The 25326-nt window shown below is 54.2% G+C and overlaps 1 protein-coding gene across 1 annotated transcript in view; it reads left to right on the top strand.

Annotated features, from left to right (window-relative positions):
- Window positions 1-25034, top strand: part of SLC13A4 (solute carrier family 13 member 4) — a 39742-nt gene extending 14708 nt beyond the window's left edge. The window contains exons 3-16 of the mRNA XM_028525882.2: window positions 1055-1191; window positions 3092-3264; window positions 3676-3730; window positions 6158-6197; window positions 7024-7098; window positions 8814-8998; window positions 13042-13161; window positions 14216-14317; window positions 15753-15854; window positions 16656-16753; window positions 16958-17082; window positions 20250-20411; window positions 21635-21772; window positions 23882-25034. Of these exons, the coding sequence (XP_028381683.1) occupies window positions 1055-1191; window positions 3092-3264; window positions 3676-3730; window positions 6158-6197; window positions 7024-7098; window positions 8814-8998; window positions 13042-13161; window positions 14216-14317; window positions 15753-15854; window positions 16656-16753; window positions 16958-17082; window positions 20250-20411; window positions 21635-21772; window positions 23882-24019 (1650 nt within the window). The 3' untranslated portion in view covers window positions 24020-25034. The remainder of the gene's footprint in view (window positions 1-1054; window positions 1192-3091; window positions 3265-3675; window positions 3731-6157; window positions 6198-7023; window positions 7099-8813; window positions 8999-13041; window positions 13162-14215; window positions 14318-15752; window positions 15855-16655; window positions 16754-16957; window positions 17083-20249; window positions 20412-21634; window positions 21773-23881) is intronic.
- Window positions 25035-25326: the final 292 nt, after the last annotated feature.

Raw genomic sequence — 25326 nt, 5'->3', positions numbered from 1 at the left:
TAAAGCTAGTTATAAAGACACCTTAAGAGCTCTATCCTAAGGAAATAAGCACAATTATGCGAGGTTAACAATTTAAGGATTTGTAGTAGGAAAAAAACCCCTAAATATTCAACATAGAGCAAATGGCTGAATAAATTTTATGGCACGTTATGCTACCATTAACTTGAATTTTCCCAATAAATGTAAATCTAATAAGAAAATGATCGGGGTGTGCTATAAAATGAAAAAGAAGAGCAGGCTACCAGACTGTACATAGTGTACAAATCTAATGATGTACCAGCACAGATGTTTTAAAAATGGAAGAACATATACCAACATATTGAGTACTAGGATTCAGGGTCATTTTATCTTTAAATGTCTATATTTTGAAGTTTTCCGTAATGAGCATGTATGGATTTTCTAATGAAAATAAACATAGTTTCCTAAAAAGCTAAAGAAAAATGAGACTTGGGGGGCAAACCCAGGGTTACTTAAATAATTTTTTAAAGATTTTATTTATGTTTAGAGAGGGGAAGGGAGGGAGAAAGAGAGAGAAACATCAATGTGTGGCTGCCTCTCACGCACCCCCTGCTGAGGACCTGGCCCACAGCCCAGGCATGTGCCCTGACTGGGAATTGAACCAACGACCCTTTGGTTCACGGGCCAGTGCACCATCCACTGAGCCACAGCAGCCAGGGCTACTTAAATAATTTTTAAGGACTAAGATAAAATTATAAGTATGTTTATTCTTTGGAATCATATTCATAGAGTTTTTATATCTAAAAAGTAAAGAAGACTATTGACCTCATGCAGTTATTGCCAGGATGAAAAGAAATCATCTTTGTAAGTTCTTAGTATACTGATTGCTCAAGGTAATGTGTGTGTGTGTGTGTATGTAAATTTTCAAAAAATTTAATGTATATAGCAATAGGCTATTTTAATAACCCTCACCCCCTGCTCCTTGTTTGCCGGTCTTTGCTCGAGAATGGGTTTTAGCCAGTCCCATGCTCCCTCCCGGGGCAGGTGAGGGGGCGACCCCGGGCAGGGTGGTGGGTGACCGTGCTGCCCCCTGCAGGTGGCGGCGGAGTACTTCAAGAACACCACGCTGCTGCTGGTGGGCGTCATCTGCGTGGCGGCCGCGGTGGAGAAGTGGAACCTGCACAAGCGCATCGCTCTGCGCATGGTCATGATGGCCGGAGCCAAGCCGGGCATGTAAGTGGCACTTGGGGTGTCCAGCCGCAGTGGGCCACCTGTACAGTGGGCCACCGGGGCATGTCCACTTAGGGTTGTGTCTCTACCAGAGGGGATAGGAGGCCACACCAGGGCCACGGGGATCCCACCTGCCCCTCCAACGACAGGACATGTAACCATGGAGTCGAGATTGGAGTGTGTGACTCTGGTGTCACTTGCTGTCACAATCTAAATAACTTACCCGAGCAACCCAGATAGCAAGGGCAGCAGGTTACCAAACAAGGAGGGGTTCATCAGGTAAAACGAGGTGCACCAACATAAGTTGTTTCTCCTCCTTTTTCTGGTACATCAGGGAACAGGCTGGACGGGAAATGGTGGCTTCTCCTCTGTCATCTAAGGAGATGCAAGGGTTCCCTCCCATGCGCCCCAAGTTTCTGTCGTCCCTGACCAGACCCAAGCATGTCGGTGTGTTGCATTTAACCCGGCACCTGCTGTGCCCGCCCACCCTCAGCAGCCTCCTCTTCTCTCTCTGCTGTCAAGAAGTCCAGTCTGGGAGCAGGGTCTGGGAGCAGCCTCGGGGGAATATGCAGGAAAGTCAGCACTGACCGTCCAGGCTTAACCGTGCCCCTGCTCCGCTGGGTAGCCCTGCCCCTTCCCTTTGGAGAAGCTTCTCTCCTCCTTTTAGGGCCCAGCATTCTCGCTGTTTTATGCAAAGTGCTGCGACTGCTTTGGGAGTCAAACAACCCCTTTGGGGTCTGAACAAACACTGTGGGGTTAATTTGCAATGTCAGTCATTAGATGAACACAGGTTTTGCTTAAAAGGATGTCTCTGTCTCCCTCTTACCTGCAGCTTCATTCGGCACCGCTCACGCCTCACTAGTAACACTCGCACCCACCTCCCAGGCCCACAGTGGCATTCCCTTACGTCATCTTGAGGCTCTGAGGCACTTTAAAACCCCTGCGTACTATCTTCAGGAACCTAAATCCCATTGCATTTCCACTTGTCTCTTTAGTTGCCTCAAGGGCTGCCCGTTTGCAGCCCCTGTGGTGTCCTCTGCCCTTGACAATCCAAGGCAGGCGGACTCATGTCACTTGCAAGCTAAACAAAAACACAGTCAGGACTTCCGCCCACCGGGACAGGGACCACGTGATAGGCGTGCGGGGGGGCCCCCCCAGTTGTGGGAAGTCAGTGGTTCCTCCCACCGTGATAAACACGCTCCTTCAGGCTGGCTTATCTCGGGGGAAAGAGAGCCAGGTCTGCGCAGACACACTCTGTGCGTGTTCAAAGTCAAAGACAAACGCCTGGGGAGTTATCTTTTGCTTTCCTCCAAGCCGGGACTCTTTAAGATAGGAGCTGAAACAGGGCGCTCAGTGGCCTGGACACTTCTGTGACTTCCGCAGGCTCACGGTGGGACAGGAATGGGCCGAACTGTGAGCCCCAGGTTGTGGCCACTAGTAAGCATGGTGACATGGCTGCAAAGCAAGGAATGTCATGGGACTCATAGAACCGCTGGCTGCAAGGGCAAAACTAGAGTTCCTTTCTATGCAAAACATACACATCATCACCGAGCTAATGTCCACAGAGCCAGAGAGCGATCAGTCAGTCCGTGCCCTCTGACCCCACTACCACAGCTGTTCTTTGCCTAACTACGGGCTTTTTTCTGGCTTAAGGCCGCTAGCCCATAAAGTGTGAGTCATTCATTCAACCAGTGTTTATTTACTGTTTACTCGGTGCGGAGCCCTGGGAGGACAAAGCTGAATGTGAGACCTAAAAACTGACTTTCTGGGTTAATGCTGGGCACGGCAATCCGGGCCAGCACCACAGGGTTTGCAGGGGGCCCCAGGAAGCCCCCCTGTGAGCCCACAGTGGGACGGCGCTGGCCCTGCCACCGCGCCCTGCCCGGCCCGCCCTGCCTTCCAGGCTGCTGCTCTGCTTCATGAGCTGCACCACGCTGCTGTCCATGTGGCTGTCCAACACGTCCACCACCGCCATGGTGATGCCCATCGTGGAGGCCGTGCTGAAGGAGCTGGTCAGCGCCGAGGACGAGCAGCTGGTGGCCCAAGACTCCAGCCCCGAGGAGGCCGAGCCCACCGGTACCGTTTGCAGAATTCATTCATCCTTGGCCCCTCTGCCCTCCGCCAGTGCACCTGCCCAGCTCTGGGCCTCATCTGCTCCTTCCCCTTGCCCCTCCCCACTCCACCCCATACCAGGCCTTGTAGCCTGAAGCTTCCCTGAGACAAGGCCCCCCCAGCCCCAACCATTGCTAGATCTTCCTTCCTTCCCTTCCCCACTAACAGCAGCCCCCCTGCTCCTTTCCCCAAACGCTTAAAGGGTGGGACATGCCCCACGCCCAGAGTAGTCCCGAGGGGAGCTGGGAGTTGTCTTGCACCAGCCTCCAGCAGAAGCCTCACGCTCTGTCCCCACGCAGCCCGAGCCCGGAGCCTTGCCCTACGGGGGCGGGTCGGCCTCCACGTCTCACCTCCTGCTTTCCCTTTCTACCGTAGGTCTCGATGTAAACTGTAGCCAGCCGTCCCTGGAACTCATCTTCGTCAGTGAAGAGTGAGTATGACTGCCCTCCTCGCAGGCAGAGCCCCCCAGGTCCACTCCGAGGCCTGGAAGGCTGGGACCAGAGCCCTCAACGGCTCTTCCTCACGTGTGGGCCACACTCACATCTTGCCACGCCATCCCCGCCCCTGCCCCAATTTCCTCTCCATCCCTGGGAGCCACCTGCTGAGATCTCCAAGGCAACTCCCTTCAGCGGAAGGTATTGCCGTGATGGGGCGAGAGATAAAAAGACCACTGAATCCGAGGGGTATATCGATGATGGTCTATGTATCTACCGAGTTGAATTTCTCTAAACTGACGTCCCTCTTAGGAGAGTAATACGTTCATTCTATTAATGGAAAAAGACTCACACAATAGATGTCACCGGAGGTTCTTAGAGAATCACAAAAGTTTATAGATACGGTCTTACTAGATCTGGTCTTCCTAGACATGGCCGAGAAGAGCTAGGTGGCGGGTGGGGATTAGAGGACGGTGGTAAGAGGGCCATGGGACGATGGGGAGAAGGAACCAGAAAAGGAGAAACAGTCTCGAACACTCGTGGGAGGTGGATCCATTAGCAGCGGGTTTCTTTTGGAGTTTCGATATCAAAATGTGGACTTCAAGGTACTCAGCGATGAACGTCACACTTTAAAAGCTGGATTTGTGCTGGGGTGCAGATTTGCATTTTGCTCTTTTCACAAAAAAACGGCCTGCTCACCTGAGTGAAACCAGCATGGGGGAGGGGAGAAAGGCCCCATCAGAGTGTATTGGGCCCCTCCCCGAACCCTGAGGACGCCTCATGCGAGTCCTGTGGCCCTTCTGGCTCCTGTCCGACATTAGCACACTCCCGTGTTCAGATCTTCACCAGTCTGGCCCGGACTCCCCTGAAAATGTCCGTCTGTCACCCAAAGCCTCTCCTCTTCCCCTCTCACACTCACACCCGCCCCCTCAGCCCAGGTCTGCAGAACAAGAGGCAAACGTGAGTGGGGGAGAGTGGGCTCCTCTCTCTCTCTTCCTCCACCTGCTCTTCTCCTCTGTCCCCCAACTCACTCTGCTGCGCTGACTTCTCCAGGGTGCGGGAAAGATAAAGGGGCAAAAAGGTGTGGACTGGAGGTGTCATAGGGGCAGTGTGTCTGAGGCCTGACAGCGGCAACACCCCCTTGGACCACCACTCATGCTCCCCTTGGTTCTGTGTGCTGATGGCTCCCCGCACACAGCCACCTTTTCTCCTGGGGTCGCCTCTGCCTCTTCAAGATGGGTCTAGCCCAGCTACCTGCTGCGTGGGCCCTGCTGCTGCCCCGAGCCTGCCGGGCACTGAGAGCACAGGCTGGGGCATCCCCCTCACACCGGCCGCCCAGGCAGCACCCGCTGGCCTCTGCCTTTGCTCTTTTCCAGATGAAAATATGTGTCCCCAGACTCCAAAGGAAAGGCTCAGGTTGTCCGTAGAACTCTCTGGCGTGAGGGGTCCTCTCTTGGGGAGAGCGTCTCCCATGCTGTCCGAGGGGTCCTCGGCCACCCTTCTCACCTGATTTGGGGAGGAAGGTGGCCGTGCAGGGGACATTGCCACACTCCTGCAAGGTGAACGACTTTCTCCAAAAATCGATTCCCTCCGTCTTCACTTCCCCACTCACTCCTTACCCTTCCCTGAAACAATCTGGAGCTGAGTGGCGACCACAGGACCCCAAGTCCTGCACGTGGGCTCGGCACCTCTCATTTGTCTGCACAGCGGGTGAGGTCACAGCACCCGCTGTTCTCAGAACTAGGACAAACCGGAAACATGCGTGTACTACTCAGTGTACGTCAGTGACAGGTCAACGCTCGCCTTCCTCACTACTCGAGGCCAAGGTTGGGGACCACCAGGCGTGCGAGGGGCAGGCACTGATCAGAACCTCGCCCCCATCCCCGCGTGCACCGCAGGCCCTCCCGTGCCTGTCCTCTCAAACAAGCATTTCAGCAGTTTCTCCTTCTGGAGAGCGACCTCCGGAGTCAGGCAGTGGGGTCGGGCGGTGACAGGCAGTGGTGGGGCCCCAGGCAGAGGCAGGCCCCCACCCAGCACCACCTCTCAGCACCCGCTGCCCCCAGGACGTTAGTGACCCTCCTCTGCCTAGTTCTCTACCCCGTAAGTGCAGGTGGTGATGCCTGCACCAAGGATTAACAATGTCTGAGGACTAAAGTCCACACTGAATCTGTGGCACCTAACCGACACTCCATGCTAGCTGTTATCAGGAGTGTCAGGTTCTGAGAAAATGCCCTGTGCCTGCCCCCAAGAATTGCAACAGCATCCCTGGAAGGTGGGGAAGACTATGGTGAGGTTAGGTTCCCTTGTAGCCTAGAAAAAGGCATCTGGGGGGTCACCTGCCCATCGTAGACGTGTGGGGAGGGTTCCCATCCCGTGACGTCCAGTCCACTGTTAACTTCCCCACTTCCTCTGCTCTGTTCCAGCACCTCAACGACAGACTTCACTTCTCTGATGCAGAACAAGGTATGTCCTTGGGGTTGGGTTTTGTTTTTTTTTTTCCCTGTGCTTTGAGATACTTGAAAGTCTCTAAGATAACTCACAGACAGAGATGCCCAACAGCCTGTCTTAGAGCCCCATGGGTCCCCTGATGGGAGAACAGAGAGGCATTTCCCGGGCCTGGACAGGGAGGTGCTCCCGGGCCTGGACAGGCTCCTGGCCGGGGCCTGCCTGGTTCTGCACCCCGGCCCTGAGTCCTGGGCTTAGCCACACACAGCCTTTTCTGTTTTTTTTTTTTTTTCCATGGAAACCCCAGACTCAGCTATCCAGATTTTCAAGACCCACAGATTCATTGTTAGGATTTCTTTTGGGGTGCATCCCATTCACAAAAACCTCCTCACCACGAGGGGCGCGTTTGGAGGGGGAGAGAAGCTGCCTACACGCTGCGGCCGGCCTCTCCCTCCCGCAAGGCCCGTTGTGCATCTCCTCCTGCATCGGCCCAAACTGTGGGCTTTTATGTGGTGCGATTTTTTTACATTATGATAAAAATAAATGAAGGATTCTTCACGAGGGAATGAAGTTCCCGAAAGCCAAGCTCTCTGTTATAAAGACAGAGCCATATTCTGCCAAATGTCAAAAGCCTCTTCAAACTCGGTGCTTGACACCAGGCTGGATGGGACCTGAGATGGAGGTGGGCACAGTTGGGGTGGCCATCCCCTGCAGGCTGTCCCTGGCCTCTGGTCTCCGGTCCTCATAGGACTGGGGTGTGGGGCGCCCCCGTGATGACAAGGGGGTCCTTCTCAAGGACCACCACACCCTCCTCCTGACAGTATAATGGTCTCTGTTCCGACAGAACCTGAATGGTGCGCCCACCATCGCCAACCCCGTCAGAACAGCCAACCACCAAGATAAGCCGCACCCGTCCCAGGTAAGCAGAGCACCCGTCCTGACCATGTTTGCCCCCCGTGATGCCGGGAGCCTCCCCAGGGGCACTGGTCTTGAAGTTGCAAGGGCGTCAGGCTAGTGAGCTGTCACCAGACCCTCTTTGCCCACATCCCTGCCTGGGATCCAACGCCTGCCTCACTGTAGACGGGACGAGTCATTCTCTTGAGTCCCGGTGGCTTCAAGTATAAAAGCTGAGGACGGGTCCAAATCAGAAGGTGTCCAAACTATCCCTCAAAGGTGTTCCAGGGACATTGCAAATATTTTATTTAATACTCAGAGATGTTCAGGCGACTGTTTCTCTGTGAGAATAGGATTTTCCTGGTATTTCCCAGCGAAACAAAATGCAGAAGGAAATTAGATGCCGAAGCTGGTATGAAATTGCAACTGTCACTTACAACCTTGATTCAGATTTGTGTGCTCATCAAAATGATCTCCTTTAACTTAATATCCATCATCATCATCAGTAACCACCACCGTTTATGGAAACACCTATGATGCTAAGCATCTTCCCTCTTATTTTGGCTCAGTGAGGTAGGAATTCTGAGCCCCCATTTTCAAATGAAGAGGAGAGAGGAAATCATGGCCTCAAGTCCTCGAGCTACTGAGGGGAACACCTGGATTCGAATCCAAGTCTCCCTGACCATGTGTGTCTACACTCGGTTAGAACATGGATGCGTGCCACTTCAGTGCTGCATTCACATTTTATATCATTGGAGGCCGTGTGAGAAAATCATTGGAAGGAAGGATCCTGGCAAACCACTGGACCAGAGACCCTGTGAGGTCTCTTCCAGCTCTGATGACCAGTGAGTCCGTCAGGAAGGTTTGGAAAGGTCCAGACCTCCCTGGGCCCTGCCAGGAAGACAGGCAAGCAGTTAAGGGCTTTGAGAAAGGTGGCAAGGTGGCCCCTTCCCCATGGTCATCCTATGACCTGGCCTGACATTTGTGCCAGGCTGTTCCTGGTTGTGTGAGGACTCATAAGGGGTGGCCAGGCCTGGAGGGGGATGGGGACCCTTGCTTCTGTGGTTCCCACTCGAGACCAGAGGTCAGCAGCCTCTGACCCTGAACAGCTCTCCTCTGGACCGAGCAGGGCCTGAGAGGACCACAGCCGGGCTGAGGCTGACGTGCACGGAGGAGGGGGAAGGAGGGGAGGAGGAACCAGTAGGCGAGGGGGAGACCCGAGTGAGGAAGGAAAGGAGGACAGAGTCACACACTCCGGCCTCTGCCCAGGGAAAGCCAGACGCCTTCTGGAACCCGAGGCCGATTTTTCAGTCACCGCCCAGGCAGGGCTGCCATTCCAACTCCGTGCAGATGGACCATCGTGACCGGCTCTACTGAAGTTCAAGTGACAGACGGCACAGGCTGTTTCTATCAATAATAACATTAACAACAACAAAAATAGCAATAGCTTATCATTCATTAAGTGCCAGGAAGTGTTCTAATGCTTTATGCACGTATTACTTCATCTACTCTTGACAACGATCTGGCCGAGAAAGCAGGATTTTCCCCTTTTTACAGAAGAAAGTGCGATCCGGAGGGGCCGCTAGGTTGGGGGATGCTAGACCTGACGTTGGCATTTGTCTCACGGACCCCCCAAAGTCAAAGCCTTCCCCACGGCACCACAGTGCCCCTGTTTCTCATGCACTGTGCGCCGGACAGCCTGAGCTGCGTTGGAGAGAGTCACTGATTTTCCTTTGGCAGGAAAAGCCACCGGTCCCGACGCCCGGCCCCAGGGACCAGGAGCTCAACAGGAAGTACAAGTCCCACCACGACCAAATGGTCTGCAAGTGCCTGTCTCTGAGCATCTCTTACGCCGCCACCATCGGGGGCCTGACCACCATCATTGGCACCTCCACCAGCCTCATTTTCTTGGAACACTTCAACAAGTAAGTAGCTCACTTGGTCAGCAAACATCTGCTAAGCTCCCACCGTGTGCCAGGAATGACATGAGATGCTAAGAATACAGCAGAAGATGGGGCCAGAACGGTTTCTGTACCAAGAGGGGAAAGAGACGATCAGGTCGCCACAGGTCAGTGTGACCGGAGGAGGGCAGGAGCCTGCTGGGAGAGCCCCACCTGGTCTGGATGCCTCCCCAGGGAGGCAGCAGCGCAAGTCGGAGACCTGCAGCATGCGTTGGGGTAGACTAGGTGAAGGGAGAGGCCCCGGCCAAAGCCCGCAGTGGGTAGGAGGGCTCAGAGCAAGAGGGCAGGGCACACAGAGGAAACAGAGAGGGCGCGAGGAGGCCGGCAGGTGCACAGGAGGCCCTCCCAGGACCTCGCCGGGCCCTCTAAGGCAGCAGTCCCTGAGCTTTCTGGCACCAGCAGCCGGTTTCGTGGAGGACAATGTTTTCACCCATGGGGAGGCAGAGAAGTGGGGTGGGAGGACAGGATAGGGGGCCCACGTGGTAATGGGCTCATCTGCCACTCACCTCCTGCTGTGCTGCTGGTCCCTAACAGGCCTCTGACCCACACCAGTCCTGGCCCAGTGGTCAGGGACCCCTGCTCTGAGGAACCTTCATTCAAAAGCCCAGGAGAAGCCTTTGAAGGATTTTAGCCTTAAGGTGTGAGGTGATGAGATGTATAGTTTTGAAAGCTCATTTTGGATTTTGTAAAAAATGGAAAATGGACTAGAAAGGAGAAGGCAGGCAGCAGGAAGACAATGCAGGACGCTGCCCAGGAGAAGGCGGTGGCAGGGATGACGGTGGCAGGGGGAGGAGAGTGGTGGCAGGCCCGACGGGCCTCGGCAGGTGGAGGGAGGGGGAGGCCATGTCTAACTGTCGGGCTCGTGGCTTCAGCCGTGAGGGCAGACCTGCCCTCCACCTGCCTGAGGGGCAAGGGGAGCAGATGCTGGTGTAGAAATTGACGTGTCCAGCTGGGAGAGATGGCTCTGATTCTCAGGAGAAATTTTTAGGCTCACAGCATAGATTTGCTATGGCCTGTGCAGCTGTCTGCTTGGGGGTGCGACCGGCACAGTCACAGGGCCACCGCTCTCAGAAGGGCCCCGTGCTTGCCTAACACTCCGCTGTCACCATCTGGAAATTTCTTTTTATCCTCACCTGAGGACATTTGTTCATTGCTTCTTAGAGAGAGGGAGAGAGAGAGAGAAACATCGATTGGTTGCCTCTCATACAAGCCCCAACCAGGGACCGAACCCACAACCTAGGCATGTGCCCTGATTGGGAATCGAAACTGCAGCCTTTCAGTATGCAGGATGATGCTCCAACCAACTGAGCCACAATGGCCAGGGTTGGGGATTTTTTTTTTAAGATTTTATTTATTTATTTGTAGAGAGGGAAAGGGAGGGAGGAGAAGGAGAGAAACGTGGATGTGCGAGAGAAACATTAATTAGTGGCCTCTCACACATCCCCAACTAGGACCTGGCCTGCAACCCAGACATGTGCCCTGACTGGGAATTGAACTGGCAACCTTTGCAGGCCAGCACCCAATCCACTGAGCCACACCAACCAGGGCAAAATTTTTAATCATATTTGAGTGAGGGGCCCCACACTTGAATTTGCACTGAGCGCCGCAGATGAGACGGTAGTCGGTCCTGGCGGTGTGCACGTGGGAACTGAAGCCACTAAGGGTGGAGGAGATTCCTCAGGCTGAGCATGTGGAGTAGTACGGAGGGCAGGGGGCACAGATGTGAAGCTCGAGCATCGAGAGTAGACTGCGAACGAGAGAATAAAACAGTATCAGATGGGAATGAGGAAAATTCAGTGTTTCACGGAGGAAGGTGTCCGTGTTTCCGAGTTGCCTGAATGAATGATCAACAAAACGAGGACAACACTGTATCCACCTGCTGTGGTGGCATGGAGGTTACTGGTGACCTAGGCAACAGCAGTCTGGTCCAGTGATTGGAAAAGAAGCCACCTTTCAGTGAGTGGAGGGGTTAGAGGGGGTGAGGAGATGGGGAGTCAGCTGTGCAGGGAGGAGAGATACGGGACGATGATAAAGGGAGAGTGAAGTAGGATGGAGAACGGGGTTTTAAGATGGAAGACATCTGAGTGCTGATGGGAAGGATCCAGATGGGAGGGGCACTAAAGGCTGGGAGAGAGGGGTCATTGACAGAGGGGTGTCCCTGGGAAAACAAAAAGGGGCGGGGCCCAGAGCAGAGTGGAGAAATAGATGGTCGTCAAGAGGAGAAACACATCTTTCCTGTTAGCAGAGAGGGGAAGAGAAGAAGGAAGGAAAAGGGAGAGGGAGGAGGGGGGAGGGAGGAGGGAGGACTGATGAACGTTTAGGACCTGACTCCTCAGGATCCGAGCTTCATGGACCCCTCCCACCCTGTTCCTCTGCCCGGGCTCTGAGATTTCCGCTCTTTCGTTTCTGCGTCACTTTGTGGTTGGGCCCACTCATATTCCCTTCGTCCACTTCTTGGGTGGTGAATGGTACCCTTAGTCACAACTGTGGCTTACCTGGACAAGGGGACTCTGGGACAGGAAGGTGGGCTCCCTGGCCCCCACTGGCCTGCAAGTGCCACAGTGTGTTCTTGGCACTGGTGAACAGACCACCCCCAGAGTTCATCTCTAACACCTACAAATTAGTTGTTATATTCAGTATATGTATTCTCACTTTTTAAGATGCTATCAACAATATTAGGCCCTTTGATTTCTCCATAAAAGTCTATTTAATCTATTGCAAAAGTCCATTCCTTTCCCTGGGTCCAGGGCCTGGGCTTCTGCATGCAGAGAAGAAATGACACAACAGACTTAGGCCTGTCCGCCCCGGGCAGTGAGCCACTGAATGATGTACCAGTATGTCTCGATCCAAAAGCCCTTCTTCCCAGCACCCACTATCAGTGGCCCACGCTGGCCCTTAGGGACGGCACAGCCTGTCATAACTTCTCCGAGAGGCACACAGGTATTAGTAAAGGTAGGTCCCTGACCAGGCCACAGTACAAAAAAGTGGATGTCCCAGTGATGACAGGAGATTACGCACACTTCCACCCTGTGCTTCCGTTGCATTCTCTCTGTGGGGAGCCTGCTCTTGGCCCTTCTCTTTCCCCATGCAGTGCTAGCACGAAAAGGGGGGGCACAGTCTGCTCCCACCTCAGAGGTGCTCTGTGCCCAGCCCCAGCAAGAAGGGTCCCAGGGTAAAGAAACATGGGTGTCACTAGGCTGCCAGGGCTCACATCCCAGCTTCCCAGGAAACACCACAGCTCTGACCCGGGATGAACTCAGAGTCCTGGGCAGCCTCCCCGGCATCCAGAGGCAGCAGCAGATGTAGTGCTGGTAAAGCGTTTGCAGATTCCAAGTCCTGGTTCTCCACTGGGCACAGTTAACACCTGGAACCTTCGTGAGGCTCTGGAGTCCAAAGCTCTCCAGCACTGATGCTTCGCATCCCAGAATCAAAACTCCTAATGTGCCGTGGCTGGCGTAGCTCAGTGGATTGAGTCCCGGCTGTGAACCCAAGTGTTGCAGGTTCGATTCCCAGTCAGGGTACATGCCTGGGTTGCAGGCCATGACCCCCAGCAACCACACATTGATGTTTCTCTCTCTCTCTCTATCTCCCTCCCTTCCCTCTCTAAAAATAAATAAAATCTTAAAAAAAAAAACTAATGTATACCTGGCTGCCCTCCCCATTCTCGGTTGTCTTGGAAACCAGATAAGTAAACTTATCAGAATCTTTACAGAAATTAAAAGCAAGCTGCTCCTGAGCATTTTCCCTGAGTACAAAATATATGTACTTCACTGACATCAATTTTGGCTGCTTAGATGCCTTTTTCAGCATCCTTCCTAATTCCTGACCTGGCTCTGTACAGATGAACTGTCCAATAAGTGAGTTCTGGGTTGCGTTTCACCATACTGTTATCACTGTCTCCATGTTGGTCCCGCCGTCTCCTCAAGGGGCATTTAGCATGTTACCCCACAAAATACCACAGGGAAAGCCACTTTTTCTAATCGCTGACCTGGTTCTGTCCCCTCCAGCCAGTACCCGGCCGCCGAGGTGGTCAACTTTGGCACCTGGTTCCTCTTCAGCTTCCCCATCTCCCTCATCATGCTGGTGGTCAGCTGGTTCTGGATGCACTGGCTGTTCCTGGGCTGCAAGTGAGTCCCGGGCCCTGCCGGCACGGCAGAGGCCCTCCTGTCACCCAAGGTCGCAGCGCAAGCCCTGGAGGGCGCCCACCACTTGAGAGGGAGCTGCCAAGGGACTGAGAGGGTGCCCCTGGCAGACCACGGTGGACTAGTGGCACGTCAAGCGTGGTCTGCTCTCCATGTGCAAAACATGCGTGAGCTGTGCACCTCACCATGAGCTCAACGATGCCATGTTGTTAACTATAACTTATTGGTTAGAGGAGCTGTCAGTTTATAGAGAGTCTGGATTAAAGAGTGTTTAATGTAGTTTCTTTGCTCTCAACGCATCGAGAGTAATTTCAACTAACTTCTAAGGAAATATGACTCCAAGGAGAAGGTGCCTTAGACGCGAGTGATTCATATTTGGTAGTCGTATGGAAGATGCTCACTTCCCTCAATGTAACCGGACGCTCCTCTTGCCATGTTATTTCGCACATCGATCTGCTTGACAAGCCCCTTCTTCAACACCACTGGCCTAGGTCTACTCCAGACTTGACCAGGGCTGCAGGCCTCCAGCACGTAAAGGGGAGAATTATCACATAGGAAGTTCTGCTATTAGTCCATGGAATTCAATGTTCCCATCGGTCAGGGAGTGTTCTCTGAGCTGACACGTACTTTATGACTCAGAGGCTGCTGTCAAAGCAAGGACAGCTGAGCACTACTATACATCCAGTGTTGCAAATAGAAAACCAACACTCTGGGCAGATAAACACACTCACACACACACATATATAACACACAAGTATACAGAAACGACCTCACATAAATACGCCTGCATAAGTCCACAAGGCGTAACTTCACGTTGATTAAGCACTAGATGGATAACCCAAAGGCTGGGGAAGGAGGTTGATGGGAGGCTATGGAACTTGACATTTAAAGCCATATGGTAGGTGGGGTTGCGGGGGCAGCGTGCCCACCTACTGTACGGTTGTGGGGGGAGAGACGTGTTCAGAGCAAGCCAGTCACGTAGCGTTTGCCTAATACTTGGTCTCCTGCGTTTATGCTTTTGCTCATTCCCCCTTCTCAGTTTTAAAGAGACCTGCTCTCTGAGCAAGAAAAATAAGACCAAAAGGGAAGAGCTGTCAGAGAAGAGGATCCGAGAGGAGTACGAAAAGCTGGGAGCCATCAGGTACGAATCCGCCATTCGCCTCCTGTCCTCCAGGAGACAGAGCATGGCCCGGCAGCCAGCACAGAGCAGCCCTGTTCCCAGCGTGCCCTGGAGCTGGGTGGGGGTGCCCCACAACCATGCATCCAGGCATTCAGAGGTGCCGTTTCTGGCCACAGTCCGGCTGCCTCAGATTCCGGGTGGCCGCCCTTCCCTATATTCCAGGCTCGGGTATAACCGCAGTAAAGGGGTGCAGTGTCACAGACGGGCGGCCGGGGGACAGAGACCAAGGCGAGGCAGCTCAGCCACACTCTCGCGGCATTCTGGCAAGTCAGGCCTCCCCACATGGCTCAGGATGGGCCACCGCAGGTCCAGCGGCCACTCGCAGGGAGCTGGGGGCTTCGTGCGGTATTTGAGCGCCTCAGGCGGCATCAAACACAGGCCTGAAGACACGGCGTCAGAGAACCCACACTCACTGACCCTCAGCCATGTCCTTCCTTCTTTCTTTCTTACTGTTTGATTTTATTGACTTATTTTATTCATTCATTCGTTCCACAGTGTGGCTGTTTCAGAGCCATTTCTACCGGCTTCCCCACAGTGGCCGGAGGTCCTATTCCCTGCTGTTTCTCCCTCTGTGGCAACTGGCATGCTCGACTTGGGGTGAAAGGGTACAAGTTCAAGCTGTCTTTAAAAAAAAACAATTTATAAAAGGAATACATATTCATTGTTGAACACTTTGAAAATACAGAAAAATACAGAGTTAAAACGGACTTGTATTCCCGGCATCCCAGTGTCCACCTTGTACAACGGTTAACGTGATGTCCTGTCCCTTCCCTTTCTTTTCATGCATGTGAGCAAAACTGTATGTATTTTTGGTAACACTCCGTCCATACTGAACAGTTTCATAGCTTGCCTGGTTTCACGTGGCATCAGACTGTCGCGTGTGCCCAGGGGGTAACTGCTGTGCAAACACCATTCACAGGGGCCTCTCATCGTAACAAACAGCTTTGCTGAAAGGTACTTGAGGCCAGGGAGTATCAGTGGATACGTAGGTTGTTTCCCTAAAAACATGTAAATGCTTTTAAATGGATAATGCTCCGAAGTGCACTTCTGGTTCTTAGATAAAAGGAATGACCGAACTGAAGGCCCCTGAGAGTTATTGTCAGGTTGCCTCAAAAAGGTTGTGTCAATTCCTCCTCGGACCTGCAGTGTCTGCGGGCTGTATTTCCGATTATCTCATAACCGTGTGATGCTGTTATCCTCCCCGCACCCCCACTGAACGTCTCTAGTGAGTGTGGTGACGCCGTCTGGCACGGTCTGGGCCTTCCTTCCGCGGCACGCCAGTGTGCGGAGCGGCTCAGCAGTAACTGCGTCCTGCCCCCCGGCGCTGGAGCTTGGGACACGGGAGCACCACGAGGCAGGTGGCAGCTGCCAGGAATTGTCCTGTTTTATCTCGTAGCTACCCTGAAATGGTGACTGGGTTTTTCTTCATCCTGATGACTGTGCTGTGGTTCACCCGGGAGCCCGGCTTCGTTCCCGGCTGGGACTCTTTCTTTGAAAAGTAAGTGACAGCGTCCCCTCCTTAAGAACAACCCCGTCACGTAAACTCTCAGGGCCGCTGTGTCCTCCGGTGCTTCCTCCAGGTTCTCAGGGACAGGTGTGAAGCCAGGAAGACACTCCGTTCCCAGGACAGTCCCCCCTTTCCAAAGGAGCGTCAGGAAGAAGAGGGAGTCCGTGGAGTCTGAGTCACGGGCTGGGACCCAGTGCAGCCACTTCTCCAGCTCTCTGAACTTGGCCTTGTGATTCAGGCTCTTAGGACCTCAGCTGTCTCCTGGGTTGCTAGGCGACTTAAAGGGGAAATGGCCATAAAGTAAACCACCAAATGTAAAGAGACTATGGCCACGGAGCGGCTGAGGCCCAGGGAGGGAAAGGCAAACGGGGGCTCCTCTCCTGACCTGGCATCCTCTCCCAGGGGCCAGGGCCACAGGCCTCAAGCCCCCGCCCCCCGCAGGTTCCCATTTGAGGAAAGACTCACAGGGAGGTGTGACCCCCGCAGGAAAGGGGGCCCACCCTTGTCTATTCTCCATCCTTGCAACTCCTCATCACTCCTTCCAGGACTCGCCCCGATCCTCGGGCCCACAAATTCACACTGAGTCATCTCCCCTGGCCAGGCCCTACCTCCAGACATGAACCTCTGCCCACGAAATCCACCGCTGCGCAGCCAGCAACACTGGCAGCGAGGACGGGTGTCGTCCCCTCCAGACTGGCCCACAAAGGGGCCTGTGTTCAGACTGCCCCAAGACACCGTGCTGCCCCCGGGGCGTCCTGACCCTCCCGTCCAGCTTGCTTGTCTCTTTGCCAGGAAAGGCTACCGCACCGATGCCACGGTCTCCATCTTCCTTGGCTTCCTCCTCTTCCTGATCCCAGCCAAGAAGCCTTGCTTTGGGAAAAAGAAGGATGGTGAGAGAGTTTGAGGGGACACCCTGGGGCTGGCTCCAGTCACATGACACCTAAGTTAGGAGCCCGGCCAAGGCCCTTTGATCCTGCCCAAACACAACAGGGCAGCCTCCCAAACCATCCAGTTCCTTAGTTCGGCCCCCGTCTCCACAAATCACACCCGTTAGGGTGCACCTGGCTCCACCTCCCTGTCTACCTGTGACCCAGGGGAGGACCAGGAGCCCTCGCCGAGGGTGGAGCCCATCATCACGTGGAAGGACTTCCAGAAGACCATGCCCTGGGAGATTGTCATCCTGGTGGGAGGAGGCTACGCTCTGGCTTCCGGCAGCAAGGTAGGTCTTGAACTCTGTTCTTTCTTGGCCGGGTATTTCTCCAGCTACCTTGCCCATCGTTCCGGTTCTGGGCCGGAAGATTCAGAGGAGCTGACTGAGAGGTGAATGTTCACCCACGTCACTGGGAAGGGAGGCAGTGCGGCCAGGAACAGCTACGCTGTCCTCCCCGCGCTTCTAAGCTAGCGCTGCCGGACCAAAGTCACACATCAGCTGTGCCACGGAGTGTGGCACATGGCACTCACACCCCGTTGATGGGCTTGCGCTGTCACAGCAGGTTCACTAGATTTTGTAGCCATCTCCTTCTGCTGACGTGACAGTTGGTGACAGGAGATGTGTCTGTAAGGGCCCAGAGACACCCCCCCATGACACACAGCAAACTGTCCCTCAGTCAGTCCGTAAGCATATAGCGAGCCCCTTTGGAGAAGATGGGCTAAAGCTGATGCAAATGCCCCCCAATTTCCTGATTGGCAGGATTTGGGATGAGAGCTTTGGGGATGAGATTTTTGGGGGGAGATTTGATGGGAAACAGTTGAATGTCCTACAGTGCTAGCCCTTCCTAAAACAGCAAACAACTTTCGAAGGCTTACACCGGCCCTCCCCCAGCCTCTCTGGGCACATTACTCTGTCCTGAACTCGTGGGCCACTGCTGTCTGCATCGTTACTGGGCCGCAGAGTGACCTACACGCACACTGAGTCCCATCTCCACCCCCAGTGAGAGATTTCCTTCCCAGACGCCCGAGCCTGAGCCCCTGCAGGGACAGGGTGCTGCTCCGGCAGGGAGCAGAGAACCGGTGACTTGTGTTCAGCTCTGACCTTCTGGGGAGCGTCCCCTGGCGGCTGGCTCTGTTTTCTGGGGGGCTTCCCCTGGCAGCTGGCTCTGTTCTCTGGAACCCTCTTTAGGTGATAACTATTAAAGTAATAACTTACCAGTCCTCCTAGATCACTGTTTTCCAACTGGAACTCCTGAGCCCTTTTAACTATTCCTCATAAAAGCAGTGACCCCTTACCACGCTGGTTTGCTTCTCAGGGCTCAGCGGCTTGCCCTTGGCCTTCCTCAGACACGGTCCAGGGTCAGTGAGGATAAAGCGGCTACACTCCCCCAGCCCGTCTCTCACGTCTCACCCAAGCACCGTCCTGTATCTGTAGGGGAGATTTTACAAGGTTTCCCTTTGGCTCTCATGTCAACATTGAGGTTGGAATCGCAGTCAACTAAACTCTTCATTCTCTTCACTGTCAGCCACTGTTAGGCCTCGAGTCCTCCAACCAGTTCTGCCTATACGCTGTCACTATTTCTAACTCCAAGTTCGGGATGCCGCATTTCTCTTCATTGAGTTTCAGTGGTGAATTCTGGCCTCCAAGCCTAGCCTGGCAAGATCTTTCTCTTTTTAACCAAAATTGGGCATGTACGACAGATAGTACAGTTTACATTTCTGCAAAACCCTAATTTTAATAATTCAGGTACAATATATGTAATTTACACTGAGTTTGAAATAATTTCAGTCTTGACATTAGTGAGGAAAATGCAATGCAAACATTTTTCATACCAAGGGCTTAAACTACGAAGACTTCCTTTGTTGTGTCTTTTCCTAACTTTGTAGTCTCGTTTGTCAGTTTATCTCAGATTATAGTATAAAATAGTTCTTCTGGGGAAAAACAACTGCCATTACATTTTTTCACTTTACTTACAAGTGCTGTTTGGATAACATGGTAAGTAAAACTCCATTTCTTTATATATATATTAAAAAATGTATGGTTCCCTCTGCGTGAACTGCCCTCCCTCCCCCACCTTTACCCGCTGATCAGGGTTTCATGCGTTACAAGAGCTCCAGTTACACACTTCCTATAGGCCCCCAGGCTCTGTACCAAGCATGAAGTGGTGTAGTCCATTGGATTTGCAACAGGCAGTCAGTTGAGAGGGGAAAAAAGAAAGAAAAGTACGCCAAGGCTAAAGTGGCTGGAACAGAGAGAATTCTGAAGGTCTGGCCACCAGCTCTCTGCGAGCTGGCCACGAGGAAGCCTGGGCGCTGTGGGGGTCAAATGAGCTTTAGAAGGAGGCAAAGCAGCCTGCTGACAATGCAGAGGGGCTGTCTTAAGCTCTGAAACACAGACAGAGCTTGAGGAGCCACAGAACGTCTCACCTTGCTTTCTGCCCTGCTCCTCCTTTCTCTTGCAGTCTCTTGAGTAAACAGAAAAAGTCAGAGCGCATCAACTGTAGGAGAGGAGGGAGGAGGTGGGAGGTTGCATAAGGCAACCTGGGGTTTTTTTTTTAGCACAAAAACGAAACACTGCTCTTCATGTTTTGGGGAAGAGGCAGAGCCCTCCCCATTGCCAGACGAACAGCTTCCCCCCCAATGAATCACTCCAAGTGGGACATTAGTTTCTTGGAGTGGCTATGTATAAATGTTGCTACTGGAGAAAGTTCAAGATTGGCAATACGCTTTCGTATCCGGTATCCTCAGAAAGCACGGGCAGGCTGTAGACCCTGATGTCAGCCATGATGGGACTTGAACCTACGACAGGTCGAGGCCAAATGCCCGTGCTTGCAGGCCAGTGAGGAGGCACCTGCCCCACTGAATGCAGATGGGCTAGCGATCCTCCTCCCCGTCATTACTCAGGTGAAACTCCTAATGTTCAGTTCAGCTCAGCCTGCGCGCTCCCCCTCAAAACACAGGAATGGTTACTGTCTAAAGAGGTTCCTAGTTTTTCTCTCTCTTGGGGGATGAGAGAAGTATTTCAAAAGCCGAAGGATCACACCTGGCACCGTAAAGGCCACTGCTGACTGGCTGCAGCCAGTGAGCACGGGTGGCAGAGGCTGGGGAGAGAGTGATGAGAATGAGTTTGAGGAGCCCATTGCCCCAAGGATCTCCAGCCCCTGCCAAGCCGTCAGGGCCGTTAGGGTGGGTGGCTCTCCATTTCCGTGACTGCAACTGAGCAGGAAACCCTAGGGCTGAATGTTGTACAATCATAAAAAATATATATTATGGGCTACAAAAGTGATCTAATAGTAAAAATCAGGAAAGCCACTGGGTCCAGTCTGCCCGAAAACAGGGAGGCGAGTTGGAGCACTGCTGTGGGTCCTCGGCCCCCGACAGCCCCGGCCCCCGGAGCCCCAGCTCCCCTGGGAACGTGCTTCCCCTCCTTTCTCCTAACGGTGCCTTGGCCCGCAGAGCTCTGGCCTCTCCACATGGATCGGGAACCAGATGTTGTCCCTGAGCAGCCTCCCGCCGTGGGCGGTCACCCTGCTGGCATGCATCCTGGTGTCCATCGTCACCGAGTTCGTGAGCAACCCCGCCACCATCACCATCTTCCTGCCCATCCTGTGCAGCCTGGTGAGCAGCGCGGGGCTCCCGGATGTCCGGGCGGGCAGCCCAGGGGCCGGCAGGGGCAGGCCTGGGCCCAGGGGCAGCTTCCACAGCCATCTTCTCCCTTCTGGTCATTTCCACAGCCTTCACTCATTGGTGCTCACACTGTAGTTTGAAAACTTACATTTTTCCAAAAGCAACTGGTAAGGAAATACATAAATTAAAAAAAACCACAGCAACTGTTCTAGAAACCTTTCCGAAAAGACTAGGATTCGTTCAGGGGCATCCCTGAATGGAAACCTCACAACCCTAAGGTTCCAGTTCCCCAGAATCATCACCATCCTTTCTCTCCTGTGCTGAGTGAGACCTAAGAGCAGGGCTGGAGAGTAACTACAGAAAATGGAGACAAAATGCTCCCAGAAGTACTCAGGGACAACAAGGACCAAGACCACAGCTCTACCACCACCTCCACCCTATTCCAGTGTCCAGAAGGTTCTGAGAGTCGGGGGCAAGACCAGCCTCATTCCACGAGCTCAGAACAATGCGCTATGAATGGAATAGGGCAGGGCAGCAGCTGCCAGCTCTTAGCCTGGCGGGGCGGCCCCAAAGGTAATGCATTGCACACAATACACCCATCCTGTGAGGCAGAAGCTATGGAATGAAGGCTCTTCCCCGTTCCCGACACAACAGTGTCCCCTGCTCTTTCTGACGCCCAAATCTTGGCTCATCGTGCAGATGCCCCCCCTCTGCCCCCCGCCTCCCACCATCTCATTAGTGTGAGCACGGAGAGTGCTTAGTTAAAACTTGGCAACGCCGAGGGCCAGCCAATGGGTTCACATCCATGTAGGGCAAGAAGCTCACCCCGCAAAAAAGGCCCCTTAGTTCTGTACCCCAACAGTGAGTGAGGGACCTCTCCTTCAATCAAAGCAGCCTATTGCTGAGAGCTGTGTTCAGAGAAAGAATTTCTCAGCTAAAGAATAAAATTTAGAGACCACTTCCTTCGGCCAGCACTGAGAAGGGAAACACCCGTCCTAGGACTAAGTCAGAGCCGTGTCCCTGTGGGGAGGGAGCGAATGGCGTGAGCACGTTTGCATGTCCTGAGGGCAGTGATTGCACGACCCCTGGAGTAAGGGGTCCAGCCGAGGCTGGCCAGCACCAAGCCGTTGTTTCAAGCACATCTTCGACGTTAAGCCCAGGAAACGGCAGTCTCGCGTCCACGCTAATGCCCCTGTGCGTTCTCTCCTTTCTAGTCGGAAACGCTGCACATTAACCCGCTCTACACCCTGATCCCCGTCACCATGTGCATCTCCTTCGCGGTGATGCTGCCTGTGGGCAACCCCCCCAACGCCATCGTCTTCAGCTACGGGCACTGCCAGATCAAAGACATGGTGAGTGCCGGGCCTCCTCCCGCCGGGCCGGCTGCCGGTGGCACGGGGGCGGCTGGCTCCACGGCCTCCTCCCGAAGTTTATTCTTTGGCAGCAGTTGTCTTCGGACCCTCCGTACTCAGTCTAGCGTGGGAGAAAGAATGAATTTGGGGCGGGGGGCAGGGGGGTCCGTCAGCACCAAGAAGGGCGATAAGGGGCTCCTGCCAGCCCTTCTCTGGGAGCGAGGGGGCCGGGGACGGAGAGAGCGGGAGCACACAGGCGTGGCCCAGGTCCCGAAGGCGTGCGTTTGTGCAGTGTCTGCTTCGGTTTCTTCACGGGACCCGTGGGCTGTCCATTCAAACAGCTGGCTTAGCGCTAGAAGGCGAAGTTCGAGAAACTGTATGGACCTAAGGTAGAAGGTCTCTTGTGAGAAGAGGGTCCTTTTGTTGCACTCTCCCCAGGCAGGAAATCCCTGAGGCAACATGGCAAAAGGAAGCACCCACAGCTCATTTCCCAGTGTTCAGCTGGGCTCGCGAAAGATGCCTGAGAGGAGGCATCCTACGGCTGGTTTTGGAGCTGCGCACACCCACCTCCCACTCCTCCGTCCCTACTCCCTGCTACGCTGCTTCACAGCCAGGGCTGGGGGAAGGGTGAGAAAAGCTAGCACAGAGACCTGGGGCCCATCTGTCTGAAACAGGGTCCACTCACCCTTGTGAGGGTCCCAAACATTTTTTTCACTAGAGTCCAAACTCATTCTCAGCAGCCCTGTTAAGTACCCCTCGGAGGAAAGCAAGAGTGAGCGTCAGGCTGGTAGCAGATACTTGGGTCCTTCGACTGTCCAAACTGCTCACCCAGCTCACCTGCAATGCTTCGGCAAGGTCACGGCCACCCCTTTCCCCGTCTTACTGCACAACCCTCGTTCTCATCCTGAGCTCTGCCCCGACTGTCCCCTGCACCGCCGCTGTGTGCCCCCGCCGCTCACCACAGCCCTCTGCCCTGGAACCAGGTGGTCAGAGGCAGTAACTTTCAAAAACACCAGACGACAAGTGAGCCAGTCCTCGGTTCTGTTTCCCGCTGGGGCCCTGACTGGAGACTTCAGTTCCCTTACCCGCACGCTAATGCTCTACGTGGTCCCCTTCAGCGCTAAGTGACCTCAACCTCGCTCCTTTACAACCTCTCACCTGCTAGGAAACGTGGGCAGCTCTCCACCCCAAAAGGCCCAGGGGGCGAGAATGATTACTACGTCCAGGGCTTGTGCCAGGAAGCAGAGAGGGGCCACGCCCACTCATTTGCTTGGGACAGTTCCCTGGCATTCCCCTTTCCCTTGCACCCTCCCCAGGTGAGCGCCAGCTGGTGGGCTTGCTGAGGCTGCACGCTGGGCCTGGCCACGCCCTGGCCGGCAGCCAGCTAGCCTTGCCGTGCATTTGCCCGTCTGGCCCTGGCTGTGCCGTCCACCACGCCTCACAGCCCCTCACCTGGGAGTCCCAACACCATGGCAGAAAGGGAAGGGCCAGTCACTGAGGTGACAGTCCCTCAGAAGAAAGGAAAGTTAGCACGCCTGTGTCCCCTTCCCATGGAAGGGCTGAGCAGACGCAGCTGACCCGTTCCCCCAGGTGAACCCACAACATACAACTTCCACGAGCCGCTCCTTGAGGAAGGAAAGGAAAGGGTAACAGTGGCGAAGGCTCTGAGGAACACAGCCCCTCCTCCGGGTCCCCACACCTGTCAGCACAATAACGGCTCTGGCCAGTTCCTGCCCTAAAGAGACCTGGGCGATTGTAACACGTCTCACCATCGTGCAGCTGCAGGACCCTTTTTTAGTGTAACTCCTGATGTTCAAATCTCTGGGCCTCCTCTGGACGGTGAGGGTGCTCCAAGTGGAGAGGATTCCAACAGCCTCTCCCAGCCCGAGCCTCCCCTCCCCGCTGCCCTTTCTGTGCTTCCGGTCCTCTGCCACCCTGTACGGCAGCCGTGGAGCACCACTGGTGGTGCCTGGTGGTGCCGGGGACAAAGTAGGGTCCAGCGAGTGGGCTGCAATTTCGGGGGAGGGGGAGGCACAGATGGGGCGCACTCAGGATGCCGTGCAGCTGCCTGCTCAGAGTGACGAGGGTGTGCTGGTTTGTGTCCTGCAGGTGAAAGCTGGCCTGGGGGTCAATGTCATTGGCCTGGTGATAGTGACGGTGGCTATCAATACCTGGGGAATTAGCCTCTTCGACCTGGACACTTTTCCAGCCTGGGCCAAGGTCAGTAACGTCACTGATCAGGCCTGACACCAGCGGGCAGGCGGCCAACCAAGGGGGCGGCCAACCCCAGCAGGATCTGACCGATGAGCAGGCCACGAAAACGCCAGGAGCAGACACCCCCCACCAGAAGATTCTGCCACCTACCACCTCGAGTGCAGGGCGGGACGCCTCCCGCACACAACCAGAGCTCAAGAACACAGACCACTTACTCACTCCTTTGCATCTCGCCTCTGCTCTCCATCCTGTCCATTCTTTCGGACCACAGGAGGAGAGGGCCTGCCCTAGCCGCCCCTCAGGGGCCGAGCCTCCCTCACTGGGTTTGACATTACTGTTCATTTCTCAGTCCCTTCTCGGGAGTGGAAGAAGGAATCCACATCGTCCTGCCCAGGCGCCGGCAGTGACACCAGCGACACCTCTCTTGTAGGCAAATCTCACCGAGAACTCGAGACCCCACATCAGCTCCTTTCTCTTAAGCGTCTCTGTCCTAAGTTCTCGCCACAGAAAGGCGATTCTTAGTGAGTCCTCTCTGTGGCGGTCAGAACCCATTTCACCACTACCCTGACTCCCTTTTAAGCATCTCTCTCTCTCTTCAGTGGCTTCTCTCTACCTTGGCCCCAAATCCCTACAAAGAAATACTGTTCCCCTTTCGAAAAAGGCTGCTGTCCTCTCTGCCAAAGGAAAAGGAAGCAGAGGAACAAGGCACACTGCGATTAGCATCTCTCTCTTCACACATCGCCAGCCATCAGTACCCCTGTGCCGGTTACGTGTCGGGAGGGAGGGGAGTTTTCATACCTGTCTTATGCAGGAGGCCAACACTAGAACTGAGACCATGGCGCTACGCTGGTATGTGACTGGCTTTCTTCTGGGTGGAACGAGCAGTTCGCTCCTGAGAAGGCAGGCACGGAGAGGGCCCCACCCAGCAATCGCTGTCTGGGAGTCGGCGAGCCCTTGGCGGGGAGAGATGTCGCATGTCTCTGCAAGCCCCCAGCGACTTGTGTGATCTGGTCAACTGTAACTGCTCAATAAACGTTTCCTTGAGAAAGACCACTTCAGAAATCACAGCCTCCTTCTTCCTCCTGAGAACCCTGCCATTTGCTCCAGGACGGATGTCCTTGCTATGTGACTGGATATACGAGGGGGGACCCCCCCCAAAAACAGAATTTATGTTTATTTCTAAAAAATTGTGCATTTATTCTTACATGTGTAAACTTCAGTCACCTTTAAGGTACTCTTCATTTGATGCAGCACACCTATCGAGACGTTTTCTCCACTGCTCAAAACAGTTTTTGAACTCATCGATTTTGATGCCTTTTAGTGCTTCTGCCCTTCTTTTC

This window comes from Phyllostomus discolor, chromosome 10 (assembly GCF_004126475.2).
Source record: "Phyllostomus discolor isolate MPI-MPIP mPhyDis1 chromosome 10, mPhyDis1.pri.v3, whole genome shotgun sequence".
In the NCBI taxonomy this organism is placed as follows: domain Eukaryota; kingdom Metazoa; phylum Chordata; class Mammalia; order Chiroptera; family Phyllostomidae; genus Phyllostomus; species Phyllostomus discolor.
The sequence above is the reverse complement of the archived record's forward strand: the minus strand, read 5'-3'. Positions and strand labels throughout refer to the sequence as shown.